Source organism: Vicia villosa, unplaced genomic scaffold (assembly GCF_029867415.1).
Source record: "Vicia villosa cultivar HV-30 ecotype Madison, WI unplaced genomic scaffold, Vvil1.0 ctg.000585F_1_1, whole genome shotgun sequence".
Lineage (NCBI taxonomy): Eukaryota > Viridiplantae > Streptophyta > Magnoliopsida > Fabales > Fabaceae > Vicia > Vicia villosa.
Window position 1 is genome coordinate 467286 of NW_026705267.1, and position 25022 is coordinate 492307.

At 31.7% G+C, this 25022-nt stretch overlaps 1 protein-coding gene across 3 annotated transcripts; it reads right to left on the minus strand.

Annotated features, from left to right (window-relative positions):
- Positions 1-9618: 9618 nt before the first annotated feature.
- LOC131629594 (protein SEMI-ROLLED LEAF 2-like) lies at positions 9619-16212 on the minus strand. 3 transcript variants are annotated; one of them, XM_058900375.1, is made up of 21 exons: positions 15746-16077; positions 15402-15447; positions 15155-15292; positions 14809-14883; positions 14574-14689; positions 14321-14435; positions 14004-14132; positions 13764-13811; positions 13401-13600; positions 13109-13305; positions 12610-12893; positions 12352-12498; positions 11792-12193; positions 11557-11706; positions 11390-11471; positions 11170-11294; positions 10885-11076; positions 10662-10796; positions 10438-10575; positions 10052-10258; positions 9619-9972 (listed from the first exon to the last, which is right to left on the minus strand). In XM_058900375.1, exons 3-21 carry the CDS (start codon positions 15287-15289, stop codon positions 9865-9867), a joined length of 2985 nt encoding a protein of 994 aa, XP_058756358.1. In that variant the 5' UTR covers positions 15290-15292; positions 15402-15447; positions 15746-16077; the 3' UTR covers positions 9619-9864. The 3 variants fall into 3 exon arrangements, with proteins under 3 accessions (XP_058756358.1, XP_058756359.1, XP_058756357.1); XM_058900376.1 differs by lacking the exons at positions 15402-15447; positions 15746-16077 and adding an exon at positions 16084-16212; XM_058900374.1 differs by lacking the exon at positions 15402-15447.
- Positions 16213-25022: the final 8810 nt, after the last annotated feature.

Consider the following 25022-nt stretch of genomic DNA (forward strand, 5'->3'; position numbering starts at 1 on the left):
TTAATCTCAAATTTATTTGGGTTCCTTAACTTTGAAAAGATCATAGGAATCTTTTAATTATTTAAAATATTAATATAATTTTTTTAATTATTTAAAAGATATATATAGGTCATACTCATTTAAAATGAAACATCCAATCCTTAGCTAAACTTAAAATTAAACATCCAATCCTCTTATTCTAAAATAGAAAAAAAATGCTTAATATTATTTTTGTCTTGTATATTAATCTCATATTCATTTGCTATTCATTTCGGTGTCTTAACTTTAAAAACATTCATATAATTTTTTTAATTATTTAGAATATATTATGTTAATCTTTTTTGTCTAATTAAAATAGAAAAACTCAAAAATCCATCAATACATTTATTGTTAATTAAACAGAAAAAAAATAATATGATACAATTTAAACAAGTTAAAAATATCAATACGGAACTTTTTAAGTTAAGAGATTAAAATGAATAAGAAATTAAGATATGAAACCAATAAAAAATTTATATAAGTTGAATCTTGAAATTTATTCTTTGTATTTAAATCAACTTTGTTAAACTTTTAATTAAAATCTATGGTTAAGAGTCTATGGTTAAGTCTACACAAGTCCGACTAAGTTAGACTTTTTTTTAAATAAAAAAGATATAAACTTTTTTATAAGCCTATTTAACTAAAAAAATTAGGTTGCGCGCCATAAAGAACCTTTAAAATCTATCAGGCCGTCCTATTTTAATAAATATGAATAACTTAATTATTTTTATTATATTGTATTTTATACTTTTAATTAAAATACTAAGATAAACTTTAGTTATCTTGAACAATTTATGAAAATAAACTGAAAAAACCTTATAAACAAATTTGTTTTCATAAGTATTATTAAAAAATTGTATCACAAAACTTAGGCCTCTTTATAAACTCTAATAAGTTAATAAAAATAATCATTGATTTTTTAATTTTTTTAATACATTTAAACATTAATTAAATTGTTTATTTTAACAATGTTTAAATAAAATAGGTTTTTAAGTAGGCTAATAGGCTGATCAGTCGGACTTGGGCCTAAAAATAAGTCTACGATATGCTACAAGTCAGACATAAATTATAAACTTCTCTAATATTTATTCAACGAAAAATAGATTATATGCAAGGAAAACAAAATTTATCTAATGATATTACTCTCTACCCAAAAATAATTGTCGCACACAAATTAAGAAATCATAATAAATAAAAGGAGAATAATAAACTAAATTATCTTTATCAACTATTCCTGTAAAATAATAAGTAAGCGTATTTATTAGAGGGTAAAATTGAAAAATTAAAAATAAAACTGCATTAATAATATAAAGTGACAGATATTTTGAGACAAATAATTTTTTAAATGTGACAATTAGTTTAGGATCAAGAGAATAATTTTTTATTGTTGGATTTGAATTTAAGAATATAAAATAAAGTGGGAGAATCTTGACCCTTGAAATATAAAGAGATTACTGATTTTAAAATTTTAAAAATAGAAAAAAAAAAAAAAAAAAAAAAAGAGGTTATTCCATACTTTGAATAGCTTAATTAAATAGGTGGAATTGAAATATGAGCGAAGTTGATAGGACTAAACATGAGAGAATGACAATCTCTTTTCTGAATCACATTCTTAAAAGGACCTACCCAATATTCCACTCACATACCTACCTACAAAGGGTTTACAAAACAACAATCATTATCGTTATACCCTTAATGTTAGGTCAGAATTTGATTTATAAGGCAAAGAAATAAGGCTACCAATAGGCAAAATCATGTTAGATGTTTATCATGTCATAAATCCGCTACAAAATACAATTTAGACAGAAATAATCTTAATATAAAACTGTTACTAGTATACTCAAAACAAATATTAAAGCCTGAATACTATAGTGCACCTAAAGTTTAGTTGAATACTTGAATATGCATTTATCAACTAACCATTAAGTCTTATATCGTTTTTTTATATTAATTTATTAGTAAATGAATTTATAATTTAAATCAATTTTGACTACAAAATCCTGTTCTCAACTCAAATTCAAAGTGATGGTTGATTAAAATGATAATTCATGAGATAATTCAATCGATATCATACAATAGAAAAAATAACATACTACTTTGACAAGTTTGTCACTTGGTACTCTCCCATGCATTCTTTTATTTATATTTTTGTTATAAAAAGAAAATTTCTTATAATATTTTATTATTATTTAATTAATTATTTCATTATTATTTTTTATTATTTAATTTTTTATTTATTTTTTATTAATATTAATAATAATTGATTGATACACATGAGTCTTGAAAACAAACAAAAACGGTTCACATGCATTTTTGTTTCTCGATGCATAAAGAATCATTTGGGGAAGACCGAACAACCAAACTGGCTCACTTGCCAAAGCCAACAAAACCTTTTCACATCTCACAGTCTCTTCACTCACTAAACCCTAAATGGTACATAAAAGGTAGAATCGATTACTCACTGCGAGAGGAATGTGGAGGTGATTGGTGGTATATGATTCTCTGAGGCGCAAACGATTTTTGGCGGCGAATCGATGATGGGACTGGACTTGGGATCTCTGGCCATGTTTTGTTCTTTTTTCTCTGTTTTTTCATTCTCTGTTTTTCTTTACCGAGGGAGTGTACATGTGGTTGAGTAAGAAGTGCAATAGAAGTTGGTACCATAGATCCCATTTGTGTTGACTCTGTCTCAGCTCTCATTCCCTACATTGCTGATAATTTTGATGCTCTATCATAACGATCTAAATCCTCCGTCATTTTTTAGCCTCAGTTGACGTTGTCTTTTTCTATTTTGATTTTGAATCTCTTTTTTTTTTTTAGAAATGAATTCAGAAACCTACCATGGATCTACAAATGCATACAGGTGATTGATCCAGGAGAAATATTGGAAAGGAAATCTACCATGGATCCACAGCTACTTCTTAGAAGGGTAACTGAAAGTCCTTAATCTATAAATATGGTGAGTTTATTCTGGTGGAGTTTCATTTTTTCCCTTCTGTTATGGTTAGAATATAGTTGATTCTAATAGATTAGCAATATAGAAAGGTGCTTCCTTTGGAAAATTGGCTCAAATTCCTGCAATAATATTTGTTGCACAATTTTGACCGGAGAAGGTTTGCATACTCCTATCATGTGCTTTAATATTAACCATTCAAAGTGCGCAATACTAAAATTTGTGTTCAGTTGTGTGTTACCTACTGTGGTTTGATATTAGACTTTGTTTGTTTGATGTCTGTTTCATTTCAAGGAATTATATCTTCTCCTTAAAGTTTGGTCTAATTTGGTTTATATTTATGCTTCTATTCCAGCAACAAAAGAAATTGCTTTAGCCAATGCTCTTGTGGTCCATGCCTTACGCCAAAGTTGTTAAATAGCCACTATAGTTTTGCACAATTTGGACCGCTGTTGTTCCGCGATATGCAATTTAGTATATAATGATGACAAATAGCTGTCGTAACAACAATAGCATTATTGCACATCAAAATTTTCACAATCTGCAATTTTCTACTGTCTGCAACTAACATTTTGGCGTTGTTATTTCAGGGGTTGTATGTTGGATACATTATATTCTTTGTTCAATCAGCATTGATCATTGTCGGCTCCAGAGGTATAAACCGTTTACTTCTGCTTATTTGCAGTTCTTTCTTTAGTTAACTGACTTGTGTTGCTACTTTTCTTTTCGAACAGTCATTTATACACGGCAGCAAGTCGTGCCTCGGACAATTAAGAATGTCTCAGTGTTCAGTAATTTTTCTTTCACAGTTTTTGTTTTAAGTTATTAATGCGCTGGTTTCATGCGTTGATATTCTTAGTTGTTGCTGAAATGCAACTCTCTTTCACTTAAAATCATCAAGATATAATTTCAGACAAAAGTATAAAAATATTCATTGTTGCAATAATTATATATCAATATGTATTTTTATTTTAGTTAGTAGTAAACATTAACAGTAGTAATAATTAATATTTTAAAATATTTTTTGACAAATAAATTCAATTATATTTATTTTTATTTAACTTTCATTTACTAATAAAAATATAAATGTTTTTAAAATACTGATTTTATTCTTTGTTATCAATTTTGAATATTTTAATTAATAAGTTTAAATCTTTCCATTATTTTTTATTCAGCTATTTTTGAGTTGATGATAATATTAAATTATATGGATAAAAATTATAAAATTTGTTTTAATAGTTAATAATTGATGCAATATCAAATCTTTCTATTACTTTTAATTATACTGTTATGTAACTTTTCATTCTATAATTTTATGGTAGCTAATAAATGTCAATTAGATTATTATTCACTATCATAATAATTAATTTAAAGATGTTAATAGTAAATAATTTTAAGGCTAATAATTTTTTAGAGAATTGACCCAACATTCTGATTTAAGTAAACAATTTTATAACTAATAATTTTTAATAAATAGTTTTTTAAATTATTGTTTTTTAAAAAAAAAAATAAAGAAGCCAAATGTCTTTTTTAATACATATCACTTCAACTATTCCATGTAGGTTAATTAATACAGATCACTACAATTATCTTATCATATTAAGATATTAAAACTTAAGTATTTGTGCAAATGTCTTTTTTAACACTACTTAGTTTTTCTTAATATATTACTATAGCTCCAAAATGCCAATAGTTTGACCACAAAAGACATGATAGGAAGCCAAATGAGGTTTGGAACAGTTTTTGTTGGAAGTGGAACCCCCCTTGCAGTCATGGAGAGATGGACTAGACAACAATTCAATCATATTTTTTATGGGTTTAGTAGGCACCCCATCTTTAATGAGGTCTGTTCAGTAGGACCCTCCCACATAAAGTTTGTTTAGCTTCTATAGTACTTTTGCTATATTTTTTTTATAAAAATTTTAAAGATACTTAAAACAAAATTTTATTTTTAGTATTAGAAACTGAAATTAGTTATTAAAACTATTATTTAAAACCAAACAAACATCAGATTTTTAGTCAGTTTTATACCAATTGAGTCGACTTTCCTTAACTAAACAAATTACATTTTGGAAGGCAAGAGAAATTTTTTTGAAATAAAAATTAATTAAATTATATTTATATATATATATATATATATATATATATATATATATATATATATATATATATATATATATATATATTAGAAATATATAGTTGATTAAATTTAATATTTAAAGGTAATTTATTAAATGAAAAAAGGAAAAATAAAAATGCAAATTTTTAATAGATGTTGCATTAAATGGAAAAAAATTATCAATAATTATTTATATTTTATTTTTAAAATATAAATTATTTTTATTCATAATTTATTTGAAAGAGAGCAATTTCATAATATATTTGTGAGTTGGTTTTCGAGAGAAATGTTTGAATAATGTTTATATTATAACATATATTTAATATCTAAATATTAAATAGGCTAAATTACAGTTTTAGTCTCCCTGTTTTGGTCCCTCTATTTTCTTTTTAAACAGTTTTAGTTCCTCATCCCAATTTTGTTCATAAACAGTGCATGATCTGTACATGAACAATACATGACCGTACATGACCAGTTGGTTCAAAATTGGGATGGGGGACCAAAACTGTTTAAAAAGAAAATAGGGGGACCAAAATCGTGAAAATGTCAAAACAGGGGGACCAAAACTGTAATTTAGCCTATTAAATAAAAAAGATACATACTTGTTTAATAATATTTTTTCACTTATACTCAAATCTCTAGCGAAAAATAAAAAATATTTCATGAGTTCGGAAATGCATCTCCGAACGCAACATTTTCACACAAAATAAGTGCAAATTATTGAACTCCCCTAAACATGACAAATTTTAATTCAGAGATGCATCTCTGAATGTGTTTTAGGGTTTGTTCGCAGATGCATCTCCGAATTAACCCTTGTTTCCAAATTAAGGGAACTTTTTGGAGATGCATCTTTGAACACGTTCAGTGTTTATAAAACGTGCGCCAGACCCTCCCTCGCCTCCTTCATTTTTTGAATTTTTCCATCCTTCATTAGAGCTCGTGAGCAACCTTGTGCAAGTTTACTTTTCAAGCAACAAAAGTACCTTTACTTCAATTTTTCCAATTCCAACTGACTCCACATACTACATTCAACATTGTTCATCCTCATCTAACACTTTTTTTGAGTAAGTTTTTCGTTTAATTTTTTTTTACTTTTGAATGATGTATTAGGTAAAATAAATTATTTTTTATGCATTAGATAAAATATATTATTTTGGATGCATTAGGTAGTATTAGAATTCAAAATAGGTAATGTTTCAAACATGCACTATGATTTAGTTAGATTTTGGGTTGTTAGGACAACTGTAGAAACTATTTCTGCCATTGAAGCAAAACACAAACTTTTTCGAAGATGCATCTTCGAAATGGGTCCTTTATAGTTTTCAGAGATGCATCTTCGAATTTGATCTTTTACTTTTTTGCTGAATTGAAAACTAATGTCTTTTTCTCTTTTTTTCCAAGAAAATGGCAGCAAACAACAAGGACAAAAAGAGACTCGGACGTGAAACCCAACACGCATATGTTCGCCGCGAAAGGTATCGACTTTAAAATGAGCAGGCTAAAGTTAGGCGGGGAACCGTCCCTAGGCCTCATGACGGGGAAGCCCCGAGTTCTAGAAGCGTCTATTACAAGGGTCATCATCCTAGGGACACATCTCCCCTGCTTGTGTCTCCCCTACTCACGTCTCCCCTGATCACGTACACCAGGAGAAAGCTCCTGCTACACATTATGGTGTCCCTCCAGTTTCAGACCCTTATCCAGGAGGTCTTATTGACACCTCGTTACCTATATATTACAAAGACCATATTGTTCTACGTGTCTGGACCGAAGAGGTATATTTGTTAACGGTTGTTATTTTTCTATTTTAACCAAATTCAATGCGACTAATATTGTTATGTTTTCTTTTAAACAGGAATCAGGTTGTTTAAAATCTGTTAACCACAACAGAAAAATTCACAAACTTTATGAGCCTAAGGGTAAATGGTTCCAAAGTGTCATTAGAAACTCCAGTCTTGTCGGTCTGTGTTCTTCCAGGTACAAGACCATCAACCATGGCATGCGGGGGGCTTTAGCTAATAAATGAAATAAAGAATCATCTTTCCACCTCCCCATTGACGAGATGACAATTACACTAGATGACATTGCTTTCCTTCTACACCTTCTCATCAGGAGAAAGTTACTTCATCATTCTAGGATCAAGGGCGATGAGGCCCATAAGATGATGGTCATTTATTTGGGAGATGACACAATGGATGCCCTGATGTAGTGTGAGAACACTTGAAGGAGCTTTATGATCAAAACTTGGAGTTGACCGAGGAGTGAACTATAGGTTACCTATCATCGGGAGTGTACTTTGAGGTGTTTTCTCCTATTCTTGGTTAGCACGTCCATGTATGTGGACAAAAGTGAAATCTACGTAGATATGACATACCTTAGGTATTTCATCAACTTGTCGGCCATTCACGAGTGAAACTGCGGGGCCGTATGCTTGGTACACATGTACTCCAAGCTGAGCGGAGATTTTATTTGGACGAAAAAGAAAATGATAGGCTCCTGTTCCCTGCTGACGGTAATTTCCATAGCCATTATTAATTTAAAAATAACTTTTTTTACACTTGTTACTAATGATTTTTTCTCATTCATTTTCAAGGATGGATTCTATCTCACTTTCACCGCATACACGGGTTTGATCGTGTGCTAGGATTTACTAAGGAATACCCACGTGCTTGCTTGTATTTCCCGCATCGAGGGAATGATGTTGTGTGGTCATTCCGTGTGTATATTGACAGGACTCAGCATGATGACATCGACTGGACACCATACGCCACTCACCAAGACATTGTTCCCTTCGACCCCATTTCATATTACTCTAGATGGATGGCATGTAGGAGTAATATAATGTACAAGTATCTTCTGAAGCGATGCATGCGTCAGTTTGGATTTGTGCATATCATTCTAAGATCCCCCTTCGTGGTTGCTCCTATCAGTATCATATGCATACATCTTGATGACATATTTGCAGATTATGAGAGTTATATAGTATCATATGTGTATCGGAGTATGTCATCCACAAGTTAATGGCATTATGCTGAGGGTTACAAGACTTGGTTCTATTATGTGTCACACCTTGTCATGACACCAGACGCTCCTAGACGTCCACCTAGGTCTGCTCATGAAGAGATCCTAATGAATGAGCAGGCTAAGGATGACTATATCATTGATGTGTTGTCCATTTGTCATAATATCATGTTGATTACATATGAGGGCATATAGTTTGAGTTGTTTGATAGAGGTGGCGATGATGCCGTTACCTTAGCACGTTCCATTCTTACTAAGGCACAAAATGCCTTGGGTTATCGGCGGCAGAGAAAGAGTCAGGGGGTTAGGATTATACATACGCAATAGGTTGTTCATTTTTATGTATTTTCAATGTTTTACTAGTATTTTTCATACTTAGAGAACTATGTTTGTAATATGTTAAGATGTTTTTTTAATTAATACATTATCTTATTTTGAGATGTTAGTGTTTGAATCAAATTATGAATAATGACAATGTTAGTCGAATTTAAATGACCTAAGATTCAAAATAAAATACAAACTTACACAATATTTCTGCCGACAATGCATGCAAGAAAGATTTTGGAGATGTATCTCTGCATCACCTCAGAAATATTCGAAGATGTATCTCCGAACCAAATTTTAGCAAAAATGATTTATGATGCGTTCGGAGATACATCTCCGAATATTTCTAAGGGCATTTTTTATGAAGCACAGACACCTCTAGAAGTAGGGGCGTCACGGTATCCGACACTTATCGGTGCTCAATACTTGTATGACACTCGTACAACACGTGTCAAATAAGTCAAACAAGTTTCAAAAAAGTCAGACAAATGTTTCCAAAAACTTTTTTTTTCTTTGCTTTGACACATTTTAAATTGACGTCCGATACCCTTAAGACACTCATACAACGCAACGCATGTTTGATAATTCAGACAAATTTTCTTTAAAACAATTGTGTTTTCTCTTTCTTAATACACTTTATATATTTTCTAAATAAATCTCACACAATTAAAATAGTTACACATGTATTAAAGCAATGTCATTAATAAAGACAATAATTTTGAATAAAATGTTTTTAACTCTTGATATTAGATGAAGAAATGAAACTAAAATATTATAACAGTGTCAATGTCCTTGGTTTTTAACATATTGGTGTAACAATATCCGTATCCGTGTCAAAGTTTGTAGACATTTTTGGGTTTTCAAAAGTGTGACCCACATCATAAGAGTGAAAAAAGAAAATGACATTTTTAATCACGCAAGAGTTTTTTTTATATATATATATATAACATGCACGTAGGAGATTTAACAAGTCTATAAAAGACCCAAAATTATACAAACTAGTCCACTCTTTAATAACTATGCACAAGTTGGCTCAATTTTTATTCATTTCATAAAAACCTGACATAGTATTTATTGTGTCAGAATCTGACAAATGCAATCCGTGCAACTAGATATTAATTATACACTGACACAGTTGACTCCAAAACAGTTAGTCGCTCAGAAATTCATCTCAATGGCCTACTCATAACAGTTCAAGATTCCATATATACCACAAACAAACAGTTCAGTTAAGCAATTGTTAGCTACTACTACTATGATACAACAAATATTACATGGCATAAGTTCCAAGATCTACATAGTAGTTAGAAGGACTAAAATGGTGATTAAAGCTTTGTAAAGCTTACCATTTCTACAATCTCGTGGCTAATAAATAAGTATCTAGAATTAATATAGTAGATGTTTACATGAAATATGCAACCTAGCTAGCTAGTTAACACCCAGCAGCCTTGAGAAAATTGTCAAATGGGCTAGCAGGAGGCAGCTTCATGGGGTCCCTAGGCAATGCAGCTACTTGTGCATTCTCACCCTCATATGCTTCCTACAAGATAAAACCCTTTAAGGACAATGCCTAAAATAAAAGGAATCATGAGAAACACATAAGGAGCACCACAAGATACCTTTTCAAGTGCTGCGTTACTGTTACGAGCCATGGCGAGAAACGACTGATCAGGTGATTGAGTGTAAAGATTCTCGACTGTTAACCAATTTGAAAGCTTCTTCCGTGCACATGTCCCGAGTGATTCACACTGACTAACCATGGCGTTGTATGGGAGAGGCAGAGTGGAGACTGTTGTTCCTGCAACTTGACTCGCTACCTCTAGTGCCTAAAACCAGTGGATGCAATGTTAAATGTTACAATTTGTATATGTAGTCTTTTCGAGGATAATATAATATGATTCAACAAGGGGATGGTCGAAATATACTGCAGTTTCAGATTAACACAGCTTGTGATTCACTATTATTTGCTATTATACACAACATTCACAAATGCAAAATTAAGTACCGATTCCAAAAGTTGTCCGATGCTGATAACATGAGGCTGGGGAGGGGATAGAGGCATCTTTGGAATGAATCGAGAAAGGTCAGAGACAGAAGCTTCGCTGATTGTATCATCTTCACCTCCTGAATTAGAGGGAAAATCCTGAAAAACAAAAAAATTTCATTAAATTCATTATCACCTTTCTTATCCCCTTATTTTAACCCCTTCACATAAAGTATCTAGCATACCTCATCAACTGATAGTGACTCCTGAGAATGACAAGTCAATTGATTCTGATCAAAGATTGACTGTGGACCAAATACAAAGTCTTCATCAGGCTTAAATGGCTCTGACAGTAGCACAGCCAGGTTATCTGCATCCAGCTAAGAAAAAGGAAAAGGAAAACCAGAAAGTGAGGGCACAGATGGTTATGAGAAGAAAAAACGGTCCCTGAATCAAATGTAATAGTACCTCAACGAATTTCGTCAAATTATGAACCAAAACATTCTTTACAGTCTGGTCATATTCAGATATTTTGTTCCTCAACTCAGATAATGTTGACATGGCTAATTGATTATCAGCAGCAGAACCATACTCTCTTAAATCCATATGCGTCTTAGCATATACTTGATTATCATCACTGAGTCCCAAGAACGGATCAACCTGATCACATGGAAGCACACAGTGGTTAAGATGTTTTTCATTGGAGAGAGCATAAAACACAACATTGAGTAGTAATAAAGATCATTCACTCACTTCAGATTTCGCTAACGAAGTGAACACGTCATTCAGATCATGGATCTGATATATTTTGCAGGCAAATAACAACATCCCAGCGGATAACACGAAGATAGACCTCTGACACGCTGGGGGCAACATTCCTGCCAGAACAATAGTATTAATTTTTTGCATTCTTAAGTTCTCTTTTCTTTTTCAATTAAGTAGTTCATATTACAATAGTTTATCTAGATCATACCATTATTCTCCAACAACATAGTCCAGAGAGACAGAGGAAGCTGGAAGAAGCGGATCACCAGGTTATCTTTGTCTTTTAGGTTCTGAAACATTGCATTATTAAAGATTAAAATAAATGACGACTAAAATAATCAAAATAATCAGTGTGTATATGCAAAGATAAACTACCTTCATGCGCAAAACAATTAGTGTCAATATGAATGAATGAGCTATAGCTTCAATATTCGAAGGCAAGTTATCAGGAAGGTTGGCCTGAATCCAAAAGGCAGAGAGAAGCTGGCCCATTTGATCTTCGCTAAGCTTCATAACATATGGTTCCTGAAATCCAATTCAATAATCAAAATAGTATTAAGAAAAATCACAATTATTAAACCTATTGATAGATATCAATTCAGCTACTTACCGTGTCAGTCAAACTCGCTGATCCTGTAGCCCTATCAATGATCGAGCTGAGTTTGTAAAAGTTAGGTGAAGTCTTTAAGCCACGGCCTTGCTTCCACTCTTCGACCACAGTATCTCTTTCCTTGTCATCATGAACAACATTCCCGTGATCTGCATTTGTACTATCTTTGCCCCTGCGGAGTTTTTCGAGTAAAGCTGTAATTGAAGCGGATGCAGCTGCAGTATGGGAATTCTTTTTGCTGCGTTGATCTAGATATCTGGACCGCAGCGAAGAAACTTCATGTGTATGGAAGGAATTCGGTAAAAGAAGTACAGAAAATATAAGGTGTGCTCCAATGCGAGCCTCTACATCTGAATGCAACATTACTTTTAGGAGTTGCATGAGAAGAGATTCAGGAAATCCCTAGATGGAACCCAAAAAAAGACTAATCAATGGATGTATATAAAGTTGTAGTATTATATATCACCAAACGTTGTTAACACAGTTAAAAAAATTTGAGCTTTGATTTGAAGTACAAAGACACGGTTATTAAATGATCAATAACAGCAAGATTCTCGCACCTGCTGCAAACGTAAGTTGGCCAATGCTGAAGTGAGTGCTCGAGCCAGGACAATCAATGATCCAATGGTTGCTCTGCCAACACCACCAGACGGAATATTTTCTAGGCTTATTGCCATCAAGTCAAACAGTGGCTGAGCATCAATGACCTAGCCAACCAACAGAAAAAACAGCAGTTTAGTAGACAAATAGAATGCAGTAACTGAATAAGGCATAAGTTGAGATATGGTTCGCTTTTGTGCGTGTATTCAGAAACCTACCCCATTAGCGATTTCCAATAAGCAGTTCTCAATGGAACTTTGGAGAGAGATATTCAAGTTGAGTTCTTGTTCACCAACAAATTCACTGGAGGCCTGAAAGCTTTTCCTGAGATGCCTGCAAAGGTCACCGACAAAACCGATCTCTGCTAGCCGTCTCCCTGATCTAATCTGCATGGCTAAAGATGTGGCAACTTGAACTACGTACGATTTAAGTTGGGGATCATTCATAACATTTTTGTGGTCCAGATGGTGTATCACAGAAGCTAGAATAAATCGTTGATTCCCTGAAGAAAAAGTTAGGAAAATAACATGAGAAAAAATCAAAGGGTTTTAAATAAGAATCGCATATGGAAAATTAATATTCAGAGTTCATTGTTGTTTCGAAGTCCTAAACTCCATACAGTTATGGAGGTAAAATATGGAGTATGATAACTGACAAACATCCAATGATTTGTCGGTGAAAAGCGACTCAGACAAAAATGGTAGGAGAAAACCATACCTGTGTTCTCTATGAAGTAGGCCATGCTAGACAAAACCATCAATGCAAAACCATCCTGAGGAGCCCAATGTTGCCTTGAATCGAAGTAGACAAACATTGGATCCAATACACGACGCATAGTTGTGCTTTCCTTGGCTAATTCTACCAGTCTTTGAATGCATATTTGAGCCCATATTTCAGGTTTTTCAATTTCTTCTCTAGAAGAATGAAACAAAAAAATGAGCAAGGGAACAGCGATAAAAAAAAAAACTGTATAAAAGGCTAACACTCGACTCTCTTGAATGACAAATACCTGGTTAAGAGGGAAGGATCCTTTACTTCGGGTCGTGGTTGGATAATCAAGCAGCTAGAGCGATTGTCATTACCAACAAAAGAACCAGTCCGGCTCTCACTCCGAACAACCTCTTCTACCCAATTGTGATGAGCCTCTGTCCTGTCAGCATCTTCACTTCTTCTACTCCACTCATAGTTATCTAATGTAGCATGCACAATCTATATTTTGAATTAACCAACAAATTAGAGATGATATTTGACTGAGATTAGAGAAAGAAATTCACTATGAAAAATTAGGAAAAAAACTATCAATCAAAGAAAACCAAAGTATAACGGCAGCTACAAGCCTACAATATAGTTGGGCAGAAACGCAATAACCTACCTCATCAAAATCAGCAAAAATGTGTGAAAATTCAGTCATGAACCAAACCTGCCAAGAAAAAAAGGCAGTTAAATAACCAAGCACCTCTAGAAAAGTCTGAAACAATTACGAAGTCACAACAACCATGAAAATAAAAATTGGAAAGTAATAATAAGCATGCAATGAACCGATACATATGTTTCAGTAAACATACAAAATCAGAACTGAAACACACAGCAATTTGAATGGAGCACTAATTACCATTGCTGATAGACATTGTAAGCTTGATGCCCTCAAGCTGCAATTTTCGAGTGTTTCACCGGGCTCCTGTGATAGCATGCATACTTTCTTCACCAATTTCTCAATGTTATGAGTGTAAGTAGAATCTACCTGCTCATTCATTGTGTCAGTAGCATGAAAGTGCAAACAAAAACAATATCAGCTAATTCATTGCTGCGGTAGTACACATGACTTGTTCACAAGTACACAAATCAAAGCATATATCGATCTAATAGAATTACTTTCATGCAGAAGCCACATAAGCAAAGAGCCAAATATTTTTGGAATGTAGTATTCACCTGACAGTAGATGAACCTCGTTAAGGATTGGCAACCAAGTGTCTGAATAGTCTCATCCTTGGAATAGTCCAAGAGCTCCGAAATTACATTAAGAACATCAACAGCAAAATACGTTCTGCAATATGCACGACATAAATGAAAAGTTTTAAGATGAATCAAATATTATAAATGAGCTGAAGAAAAGGATTCATAAAAGATAAAATTCCGCCAACAGAATATGGAAAGATGGAATAATCGATCATGAGAAACTTACATTTGCACCTTACAAATGGAAAGCAACTTAATGAAAGATTCTGCTACAATCTTGACTAGCTTGATGTGCTCGGATCTCAGTTCTTTGTAGCATCTTTCTTCGAGATATTTTGCTATCTATCAGAAAGAGCAGAAACAGTGAACCTCAGAAATAAACAGATTTAGCTAACTCGAGCAGATCCTATCTTCCTCGTCATCTTTGAATGAAATTAAAAAAACTACTCATGCATAAATACCTTGGGAATCCGAAAAGGGTTTTTCGCAGCATATTCACATAATTTGATAATTTTCCTTTCATTTGGAAGCTCATCCTGAAAAGTGTTGTTAAACATGAATATCAGTGTTCTACTTCGTGAACAAATGGATAATAAAGTGATAATATACTATCATATAATTGAGTAAAATGATTCACCAACATGTGAAAAATGAAAATTACTGTAATAATTGCCAACATGTGTAGTGTCGACGCAAGTGGTTACATATAGTTACTCTCATTTTTCAAATTACTTCCAATGTTGATTTGTCAATCCAGTGTCAATATATGTATAGGTGCTCTAAATGAAAGTGTTATAAGACACGAACCGGGGATTTAGGGAAGATATCAGCAAGCAATTTTCTGTAACGTTTGACAGGCTGTCTTGATCTAGACCTCAAAGCAGGACAGCAAACACACATGCTCCCACAAGCAGGGAAGATCTTCCTTGAGATGATCCCCATTTTCTGCAATTCCCAAAATCAAAATGTAGCCAAATAAATAAGCTCAAACCCAAGCAAAACAACTCAACTAAAAACCTCAAAAACAAAAAATAAAAAATAAAATGCAGCAAACCTAAGATCCAAAGAACAGACTCAGTAACAGTTCTTGAAATGCTAATCTAAATTGAAACTAATAGGTGTTAGTGTTACAGTAGTACATAAGTTAGAAACAAAGATGACAAATTTTCAAAATGAAAAAAAAGCAAAAAACAGAAAAAGGAGAAAACCGTCGACCTAGAAAGGAATAAATAAACTAAATAAAGCAAAAACAACCATAACTATAAAGAAAGAAAGAAACTTTGCAAAGCATAGAATCAACAGTATTAAAAAAAATTCAAAAAGGAGAATAATAAAAAAAACAGTGACAACTACCAAGTTCCTGATACATCTAAAGCAAAACAAAATAAAAAGTAGTACCAGGTTGATTAGGAAGAAGATCTGAGAGTGGTAGGTGAATGAGAGAATCTTGAGCAATGGAGAAGGAGTGTGAACTGTAGATAGTAAATAAGGGAGGTGTAGTAGCAGTGAAATGAAAATGGCGCGTGGGTTAAGAGAAGTGAGAAACTAAGTTGAATTTGCAGGATCACGTGACGGTGTCAGAATGGAACACAAAAACATTTTCCTTTTTATTTTAATTTTGCTGAAAAAAAGGTTACTTGTAAGTCATCTTGTTTCAAACTTTGTCAGAAGTTGGAAGACACGAGAACAACTCAACGGAAAATTGGATGGGTTATTCGAAAGACAAAAACAATAACCTCTGTGTCTCTTGTGCACGCTTGATGTTACAAAAACTCCTTTATTTTGAACCGAATGGTGTTCCAGGAACGTCTAGTACAGCCATTTCTTTCTCTTTTTTTTCACTCTAAGTTGAATTTGTGTTTTTTATTTTAAGTTTTCTTTGACTGAATTATCTAGAAAAGATTATTTTAGAGTTTTCTTGTTGTTGAGTCAATAGTGAGAGAAAAATATAATCTTAATTACTAAGAATAAATAAATATATGTGTGTATGTAGATGAGCAGTTGATTTGTATTAGTAGTTGATAGAAATATTAATTCTATAAACTGAAGAAAATTTGTGAGATTTTTTAAATGATAATATTAATATAAATCTTTTATAAAATATTTGTTTGTTTTATCAACAGAAAAATGTTAAAATATAGTTGAGTGTCTATGGCTGATTTTGTGTACTTATATTTATGGTTATGAATTATTTTGTCACTTTTATTCAATTTATAAAATATTCTTGTAAATGATATTTTTGAACTGATTTATTTGTATTCTTTTTATTTTTATAAAAATTATCGTTTTATTCTATATATTTTTTAATATTTATAAAAGTTTATCATGTATTATTTTATGATAATTAATGGTAAATACTATTGATATTATATTGATTGTTAGAGTGAATAATTTGAGAGGAAAAAAAAAAAGAATGAATAGGGAGAGAAGAAGGTTTTTCTTCCTTTGATATTATTATGATTCAATGAATCTACGAAGATCGGGAGTTATTCTCTTGTACAACACAAATTTTACAAGTTAGTTAACTTGTAATTTGAAGTTATTTACATTCACTAATAATTATGATTTTATTAACTTATGAACTCAATTAATAATTTGAAGTTACTTACATTCACTAATAATATATGATCATCACGGTCATATGCCCAATCGAAATCACTATAGCCTCAAAGAAAGTACTTTTGTAAAGGGTGGGATGGTGCAAGAGTCAATCCATGAGTTACTGTGCCACTAAATTAACATAGAATGTATTTGAGAGCACAACAATGTATGAGATGGTGCAAAAGTCAATCCATGAGTTAATGTGTCACTAAATTAACATAGGATGTGTTTGACAGCACAACAATGTGATTCAAGTGGAGTTGCCACGAATTGGCAAGCTTTATTGACACAAAAAGCTATATCAAGTCGTGTGAGTGTAACATACTACAAGGGCCAATTGTGGATCGATATAGCAGGGGATCTAAAATGAAGCATGTGTCATGTTTGCTCGACTTACAATGGTTGAATATAGGTGTGTGCATACCCTTTGCTTTAAACATGTTAACCTTGGAGAGAAGATCCTTGATATATTTGGTTTATGTTAGAAACATGAACCATTAACTTTATGATAAACACCGGTACCTAATAAGTATTAAGGGATTCCCAGTTTCTATAGTGCAAACTCAGCATGAAGCTTGTCGATGAGATCTTGAATCAATTTGAGCGATGAGTCAATTAGAAGAATGTCATCAACATACACTAGATCATATAGGGTGGCATTATGATGGTTGTAAACAAGTAGGGAATGATCACATCTACTAGTGGTGAAGACAAAATGAATTCAGGCTTGATGCAGTTTCTCATACCAGGTTGTCGCGACAAAAAATTGAGATTAAGTTATTGATTAACTTAACTCGCAAAGCAAGAGTCGCCACCGAAATTTATTGTTTACTAAGGAAAGGAGAAATATCAATAAAACCCTACAAAAGAACATATCTAGCTACATATGTTGGTTATGCAAAGGGAAGGTGCTAGCACGCCCTAACATCTGTGGTACTCCACAGAAACCTCTTGAAAATATGTGTTATATTAAAACTAGGTTGTTTGGAAAAAGATTATGGAGATGAGAAAAGAATTATTTTTATTTTTTATTATGCTCGGCAAGACGTTGCATCTTGTGTCTACATACCTCTTTTATACAATAGGAAATTCAGAGCATTTGTAGTCTGATTAAAAAGAAATACAGAGGTTTGTTTGTTTGATTTTAAGGTTAGAACATTATGTTGCATTCGAGTGGAAAACACCAATTTCCATCCATAAGTAGGAGGGAGTGTGTATTTGCATCATCTTGATGGAGAATTTTGCTTGGATTTAATCAACAAGATAATTCTCAACATACAAGTGAAAAATATCAACAACTGCAACTTCAACTCTTAGAGACTTTGGGTTTGCATCACTTCAAGAATTAGACTTTGTTCTTCCTTTCTGAAAAGGTTTAAAAAGAAAAGTGCACAAAGGCACAAAAAGAGAGTTTTGATGATGTGTTTTTTAGGTTTTGAAAGTGTTTCAATATGTTTAAGTGTTTTAGCATTTATTGAGAAAAAGATTTAACGATCACTTGACAAAGTCAAGGTTTATTAAGAAAGGTATTAAGTTTGAAAACAAGAAGATTTTGAATATGGGAGAAGATTTTGAAAATTAAAGAAGGGGGAGATGAAGAGACTACCCTAAAGCATAAAGTAAAAGATAGGTAAAGAAATATCTTACCGAACAGGAAGCAAGCATTAGACAATAAGTCAAAATGAACATTCCTTTTCCCTTAGATTTAAGTACCAGAGAAACCCCGACTATAAGCAGATGAAAGTCCAAAGCATTAGATAAATTCAAGGCATCAAATGAACAATCAAAGTCTCAGATGAAGTGCGAGCATCAGATGAATCTCAAAGTATCAAATGAAGCAAGGTGTCTCAGGTGAATTACTCCAAGCATGAGATAATAACCCTGGATATAAGTCCAGTAGTCCAAAATTTCCAAGCATAAGATAGTAGGCAATAGTCCTCAAGAACACATTCGAGCTTTTTAGGTTTTTACCTTTATTGATGTCTTTAAAAGAAAATAAAAGCCCAAGGGGAAAAATAAAAAGAGACATTAAGATAAATTGCAAGAAAATAAAAGGGCAGGGAATGTAAATGACATGAAGGATAAATGTTGGAATTGTAAATTTCATAAAATAAAGGGCGGGAATTAAAATGGTCAGAATTAAAGTGCATTAAAGTAAAGTTAGCACAATAATAATGTTAATATTAATGTTAGAGTTAATAATCGAATTTGAGACAAATTTATTGCTATGTTAAGCAATTATAGAAGTACTTATATACAAGTAGCATCTATGAGGCCGGTCAATAACAATTTGTGTACCATACTTGTTAGAGAAATGATAGAGATAATTCTCCTAAAACAAGTAGCATAAGTCAAAATCAAAACAAAAGGGAGATCAAGCACAAGGCAAAGAGATCGGTCCATTACTTCAATTAGTTTCTTTATGATACCTTGAGACAAACTTATCATCAATCCAAAGTACCTCAAGTGATCAAATGATCATCGGAAGGTAGATTTGAAATGGTGAGAGTTCATCAAGCATCAATCTAAACATAAATGAACAAGATGAATCCATAATCATTCATTTGATCAATGCAAAAGTAAGAATGAGATGAAGAGAGAGACAACCAAATTGAATCACAATATTGATCTAAATTATCATCAAGATCAATCACCTATCTTGGTGCATCAATGTGATAAACCTATCATTAACCAAAGTACCAAAAATGATTTAAATAAGGGTTAAATGGCTTTCACCCCCTGCAATAGTAGCGAGATTTGATTTACCCCCCTTTTAAAAAAAAATTGGATTACCCCCCATATAATATTAAAATTGTAAGTCTTTTGCCCCCTAAGAGGGAAAAATATCCCCCTGTAAAATATATTTTTTTGATTTACCACCCTCGTTTTTACACGCTTAGGGGGGTGCCCAAATATTACAGGGGGGTAAATCAATTTTTTTTAAAAGGGGGGTAAATCAAATCTCACTACTATTGTAGGGGGTGAAAACCATTTAACCCTTTAAATAATCATTTAATGATAGGTTTGAATTGATGAAGATTCATGCAAACAAAGTATCAACCAAAGTCCATTGATATTGATGAAGCTTTTGATCAAATAAGCCATTATCCAAGTCAACAAAAGTCAAACAATATTTAAATGACAAAAGGTAATAAGATAAAACATTAAATAAATTTTTTAAAGGTTTTTTTAATGATTTAAAAGGGAAAATTAAAAACAAATATGAAATGATCAAAAAAATGATCAAGAAAATTATAGGAAGTCAGAAAACCCTAAGTATCATTATCCAAAAAGTTAGACTAAAAAAGGTTTCAAAATTGATGAAAAAATTTAATAAAAAAAGTAATTAAAATGAAATTAAAGAGAGAATTCAAAACAAATATCAAATGACCAAGAAAATTATAGAAAGTCATAAAACCCTAAGTATCATTGTCTAAAAAGCTGGACTAAAAAAGGTTTTAAATTGATGAAAATTAAATTGTTTGAAATCAATTAAAAAGAAAATAAAGAGGAAATAATAAAAAATATGAAAAATTATTTTAAAAAGTTGAGAAAATCACGTAAGGTAGAAAGTATTTTAAGGAAATTATAGAAAAAATTGGAGTTAAAAATATTAAGGGAGTTGTTTTAAATTAATTTTTGAAATAAAAGAAAATAAAAGGATATTAAAAGAAAAGAAAATAAAAAATGCAACGGATAGGAAGATGTGGTGCAACCTGATTGGTCAGGAAATTCAAATTTCCCACCCTTGCACATGCAGACCTTCATCTTCAACCTCTGATCATATGATTTTGCAGGTCATGTATTCAGAGCTTTTAAGTTATTAAACCACACGGTTTAGCCTCGTCTCATGTCATCAACCATGTCTCTCGTCATCAGAGCAATTTATTTACTCTGAGATGAGAGAATTTGCAGAAATACGAAGAATCCTAGCTAACTTCAAAGTAAAATTAAATGATGAATATGATGAATAAATTGTAGTTAGATTACGCATTTTGATAAGTGGAACAAGACGAAGAGTGTGGTAAATTTTTGTGTTGTTGAAGGGTTGCCAAACTTAGAAGAAAAGACCTTTAAGGATACATTCAAAATGAAAAGGAGTCAAAAGTGGTTGGAGGCGATTATTATGAAAGGCATTCACCGATGAAAAAACATGTTTGTGAAACTACCTAAGCAGGAAATGATACTTGGATGAAATTGGATACAACTTCCTAGATCAAGAATCAAACATTGTTTGTACTTAATCAAGTTCTTTGAATACTGATTCAAACTTTAGAAAAAGTAACAAGGTGGTTGATGATTAAATTTGCATCAACTTTGGTTTTTAATTAAGGTGGAGAATTGTGGAAGTATACCTTAAAATATTAAGTGATACATAGAAGGTTTTTGTTTTTAGCATTATTAGAGAGGGGGAAGAGGTGACAGCAAGCAACGGTGTGACTGGATGCCAATGACTCAACCAACTTAAGGGTAAGCTCGGGGTGGAACTTAGGCGTCATGAGGGTCAGCTCAGAGTCTAATCAATCACGAATAAACTTAGCTCGACTACTCGAGGGTTGATTCACAATATTGTACAGGTTAGGCACAAAAATATGGCTCAATTGGATTTCAAGCCTTTATAAACATGGTTCTTTGTCACTTCTGCCAGTATGAATATATGAGGGGAGATATGTAATCCTAATGAGAGAAACTGAGAGATACGGAAGTAAAGATTCCTAGGATTCACTATTCTTGAATTGACATACCTTTGAGATATCTAAGAGAATTGGGAAATACTTATAAACACCTTGAGTTTATGTGATTCATATATTGATAGTTGGAGAAATTATGAAACACTTGGGTAAATAGGGTTTGTTCTTGTGAGCTTAGAAGAAAATTTTCTTGTAATGATCATCTCCTAATCTCTTGTAACAAACTTTTGAATTATAATGAATCAAAGATGTGTTCTCTCCCCCTAAGTAGATCGGTTTGAATTGAATAAATACATTTTGTTTGTACCTGTCTTTTTATCTTATTCTTGCTCATGTGGATTTGCTTACACTATTTCCAGTTTATCTTGAGGTCATTTAGTTTGATTTTCATTGTTCTTTGTCCACACATCAACAACTTTGTTATGTTTGAATTTGAATTATTTTATTTTTCACAACACCGCTAATTGTAGGCGATATTGATCCAGGTTTAACAAAGGATCTACTCATAGAAGCATAAAATGAAAATTAAAAAAAGTATTGACGAGTTTCATTCAGAAAATCTTATTTACCAATATCCATTAATATTTCTTTATGGTGAAGATAGTATTAAATGTGGTCGATTACACATAGAAAGACCAAATGTTAAAATTACAAAGAGGAATCGTCTTATCATGGATTGACTATCTTTTAGAATATAAGTCGGAAGGCTAAATGGTCAAACTTTATTGTGTCGAAGTATACCTTTCTCTCAAATTTTGATTGATGGTTTTACAATGAAGAAGTCGAAATGATTTTCATGGATAACAAATAACTAATCAACATTAATAGTGGGAAAATATAATTAGTTGAATGAGCAGACCAACAATGGACCAAAGAGTGGAAGGTGTGTTTTGTTGCCTTCGTCTTTTGTTGGCAGTAAGAGATACACGAGTCAATTATATTTTGAGAATGGGGATTTTGGTTGATGTTGGTTTTTTCGATTTGTTTATGATCTTTTACCTGCAATCCACATTGGCTAGAAATACAAAGTTTACTTGCCATAAATTCCATGATTTCCGAGATATCATCTCAAGAGTTTTCAAAATCAAATTTGACAAGTTGTTAAAGGACTTAACTAATAAACAAGTTCTAGACAAAAGTATAACATATAAGTCACGTTGTTAAAGGACTTAACTAATAAACAAGTTCTAGACAAAGGTATAACATATAAGTCACATATTAGTCAATAAATTTCAAATTACATCATTCTTAACACAATAATTTTTTATATCTTTTATATTATTGTGCTAAGCTTTAAATACAACTTTTTTCAGATTTGTACACAATTAAACTTCAAAAGAGGGGTTTAGCACATGCTTACATACTTATTTCCATTCATCCTTCAAGAAAATATTCATCACATGATAATATCAACCCGAATCATTTCAATTAAGATACTTAATCCAAATAATCAAAAGATTTAAATCAGCTAGTAAAAGATCATATGATGTATAAACCATGTGAAATTAGTTATAAATCCTCATCTTACATGAAGAAAGACAAATGTTCAAAGTATTTTTTTTAAAAAAAATCAAGAGAAGCCAATTTTTTCATAAAGATGGTTACTATATTTATAAAAGGAGGCCAACTCAACACACTTTTACAACGAATGGAGTCACTATGGATAATTGTCATTAGGGTGGATAAATTTTATCCGCACGATTCAAACCGACCGATTCGTTGGTTATTTTGTGTAATCGGATCGAGTCGAATTGGATGTCGGGTTGATTTAGTTGTTTAACTTGGGTATTATAGGGTTATTTCGGTCGGACTCGGATGATTATTTTAAATCCGTCAAAAACCAAATCCGACCGAATATTTAGTTTATTTATCTTTATTACTATAAAACTAACATATTACAAAAATAAAAGTCGCAATATTGTCTGATTTTTATCATTTTATAGTTTAACGATATCGTTGTGTTATTTAACTTGTAGTTTAAAGTGTGATAATGACCAAAATAATTTCAATAATATTAAAAATGTTATCATATAATAATAACCAATAATAAAAAATTGTTATTCTTTAATTTTATTCTAAAATTTTGTTTATTTTTTTACGATTAAAAAATGAATATGGGAAATTTTATAAAGAAATAGTCATTTTAATGAGTTTATTCTAATAAATATTAAACCGATAAAATCAACCCGACTTACCCGCTTAATCGATTTAACCCAAACCGACAATAACTGAATTTTTTCGGTCGAAATTGGATCATTAAAATGAAACTGTGATTTACGTCGAATTTAAATTTTAAACCCGATGCCGATTCAAACCGACCGATTGTACACCCCTAATTGTCATGTTGTCCCTTATAACCGATTTATATTGCTAAAATATCAAGGAGATATCAATATAGAGCTGTGTAACCTTCTTACTTCAATTTAATACCTTTGAGGGCTATGATCGGGTTACAATGACAATTACACAATCAAGAAAGGTCAATTATATAATGAAGAAATTGATGAAGTTAAATAATACCTTGTTTGTAGGTATATAATTTTACAAGTGAATCATGCTTGTGAATTTTCTCTTTTCTTATTCATGGAATCAGACTAGTTGTTGAAAGATTAAATTTTCGAATGAAAGAGAAATATTCTAATTACTACAATGACAAAGAATTAAGAAAGGTCTCTCCATAAACCAAGTTTTATTGAGTCAATGTTTACAATTTAGTTTAATTCAAATAAAAAACATCCACACGCTAAAACATTGACATATATTCCATTTGTTTCTAAATTTGTTTGTGTGAAAAAAACAAAACAATGAAAACCAATGAAAAGAGGCTACACAATTGGTTGTTTAAAAATTAAAATGGCTCCCTCCAACAACCCTCTACTTGTTAAAATTCTAATAAAATACTATTTCTCTTTTTCATTCAACAAATTGTCTTTATTATAAAAAATTAAAAATCTTGCTAAACTATTAAGTACCAAAATATAAATTTGACAAAACTCAAATTTTAACCTATAAAAACAACGAATTTAAAAACATATTGAAGAGTTTTTTAAGGAAACATTTGAGAATATGTTGGTGGCATTTCTCAATTCATTAAAAATAAGATCAACGTTTTTTCAATTTTCAACCGATCCATTTTTTGGCAAACACATCCATTGTATGACTAAATTTTATAATTTAACAATATTTCAAAAAATTTAAGTACAAAATTACTTTGAATCAAATTTGATTTCCCATAAAACTTAATTTGGCTAGAAATTGTATTTAGCTTCTAGGTTAAAAGTTAATAGAAAATTGAAATCAAACTTGGCTTGCAGTAAAATATCAAAACATAAATTATTTCATTCCAATTACAATGACCAGACAATGATTTCGACACCCATATA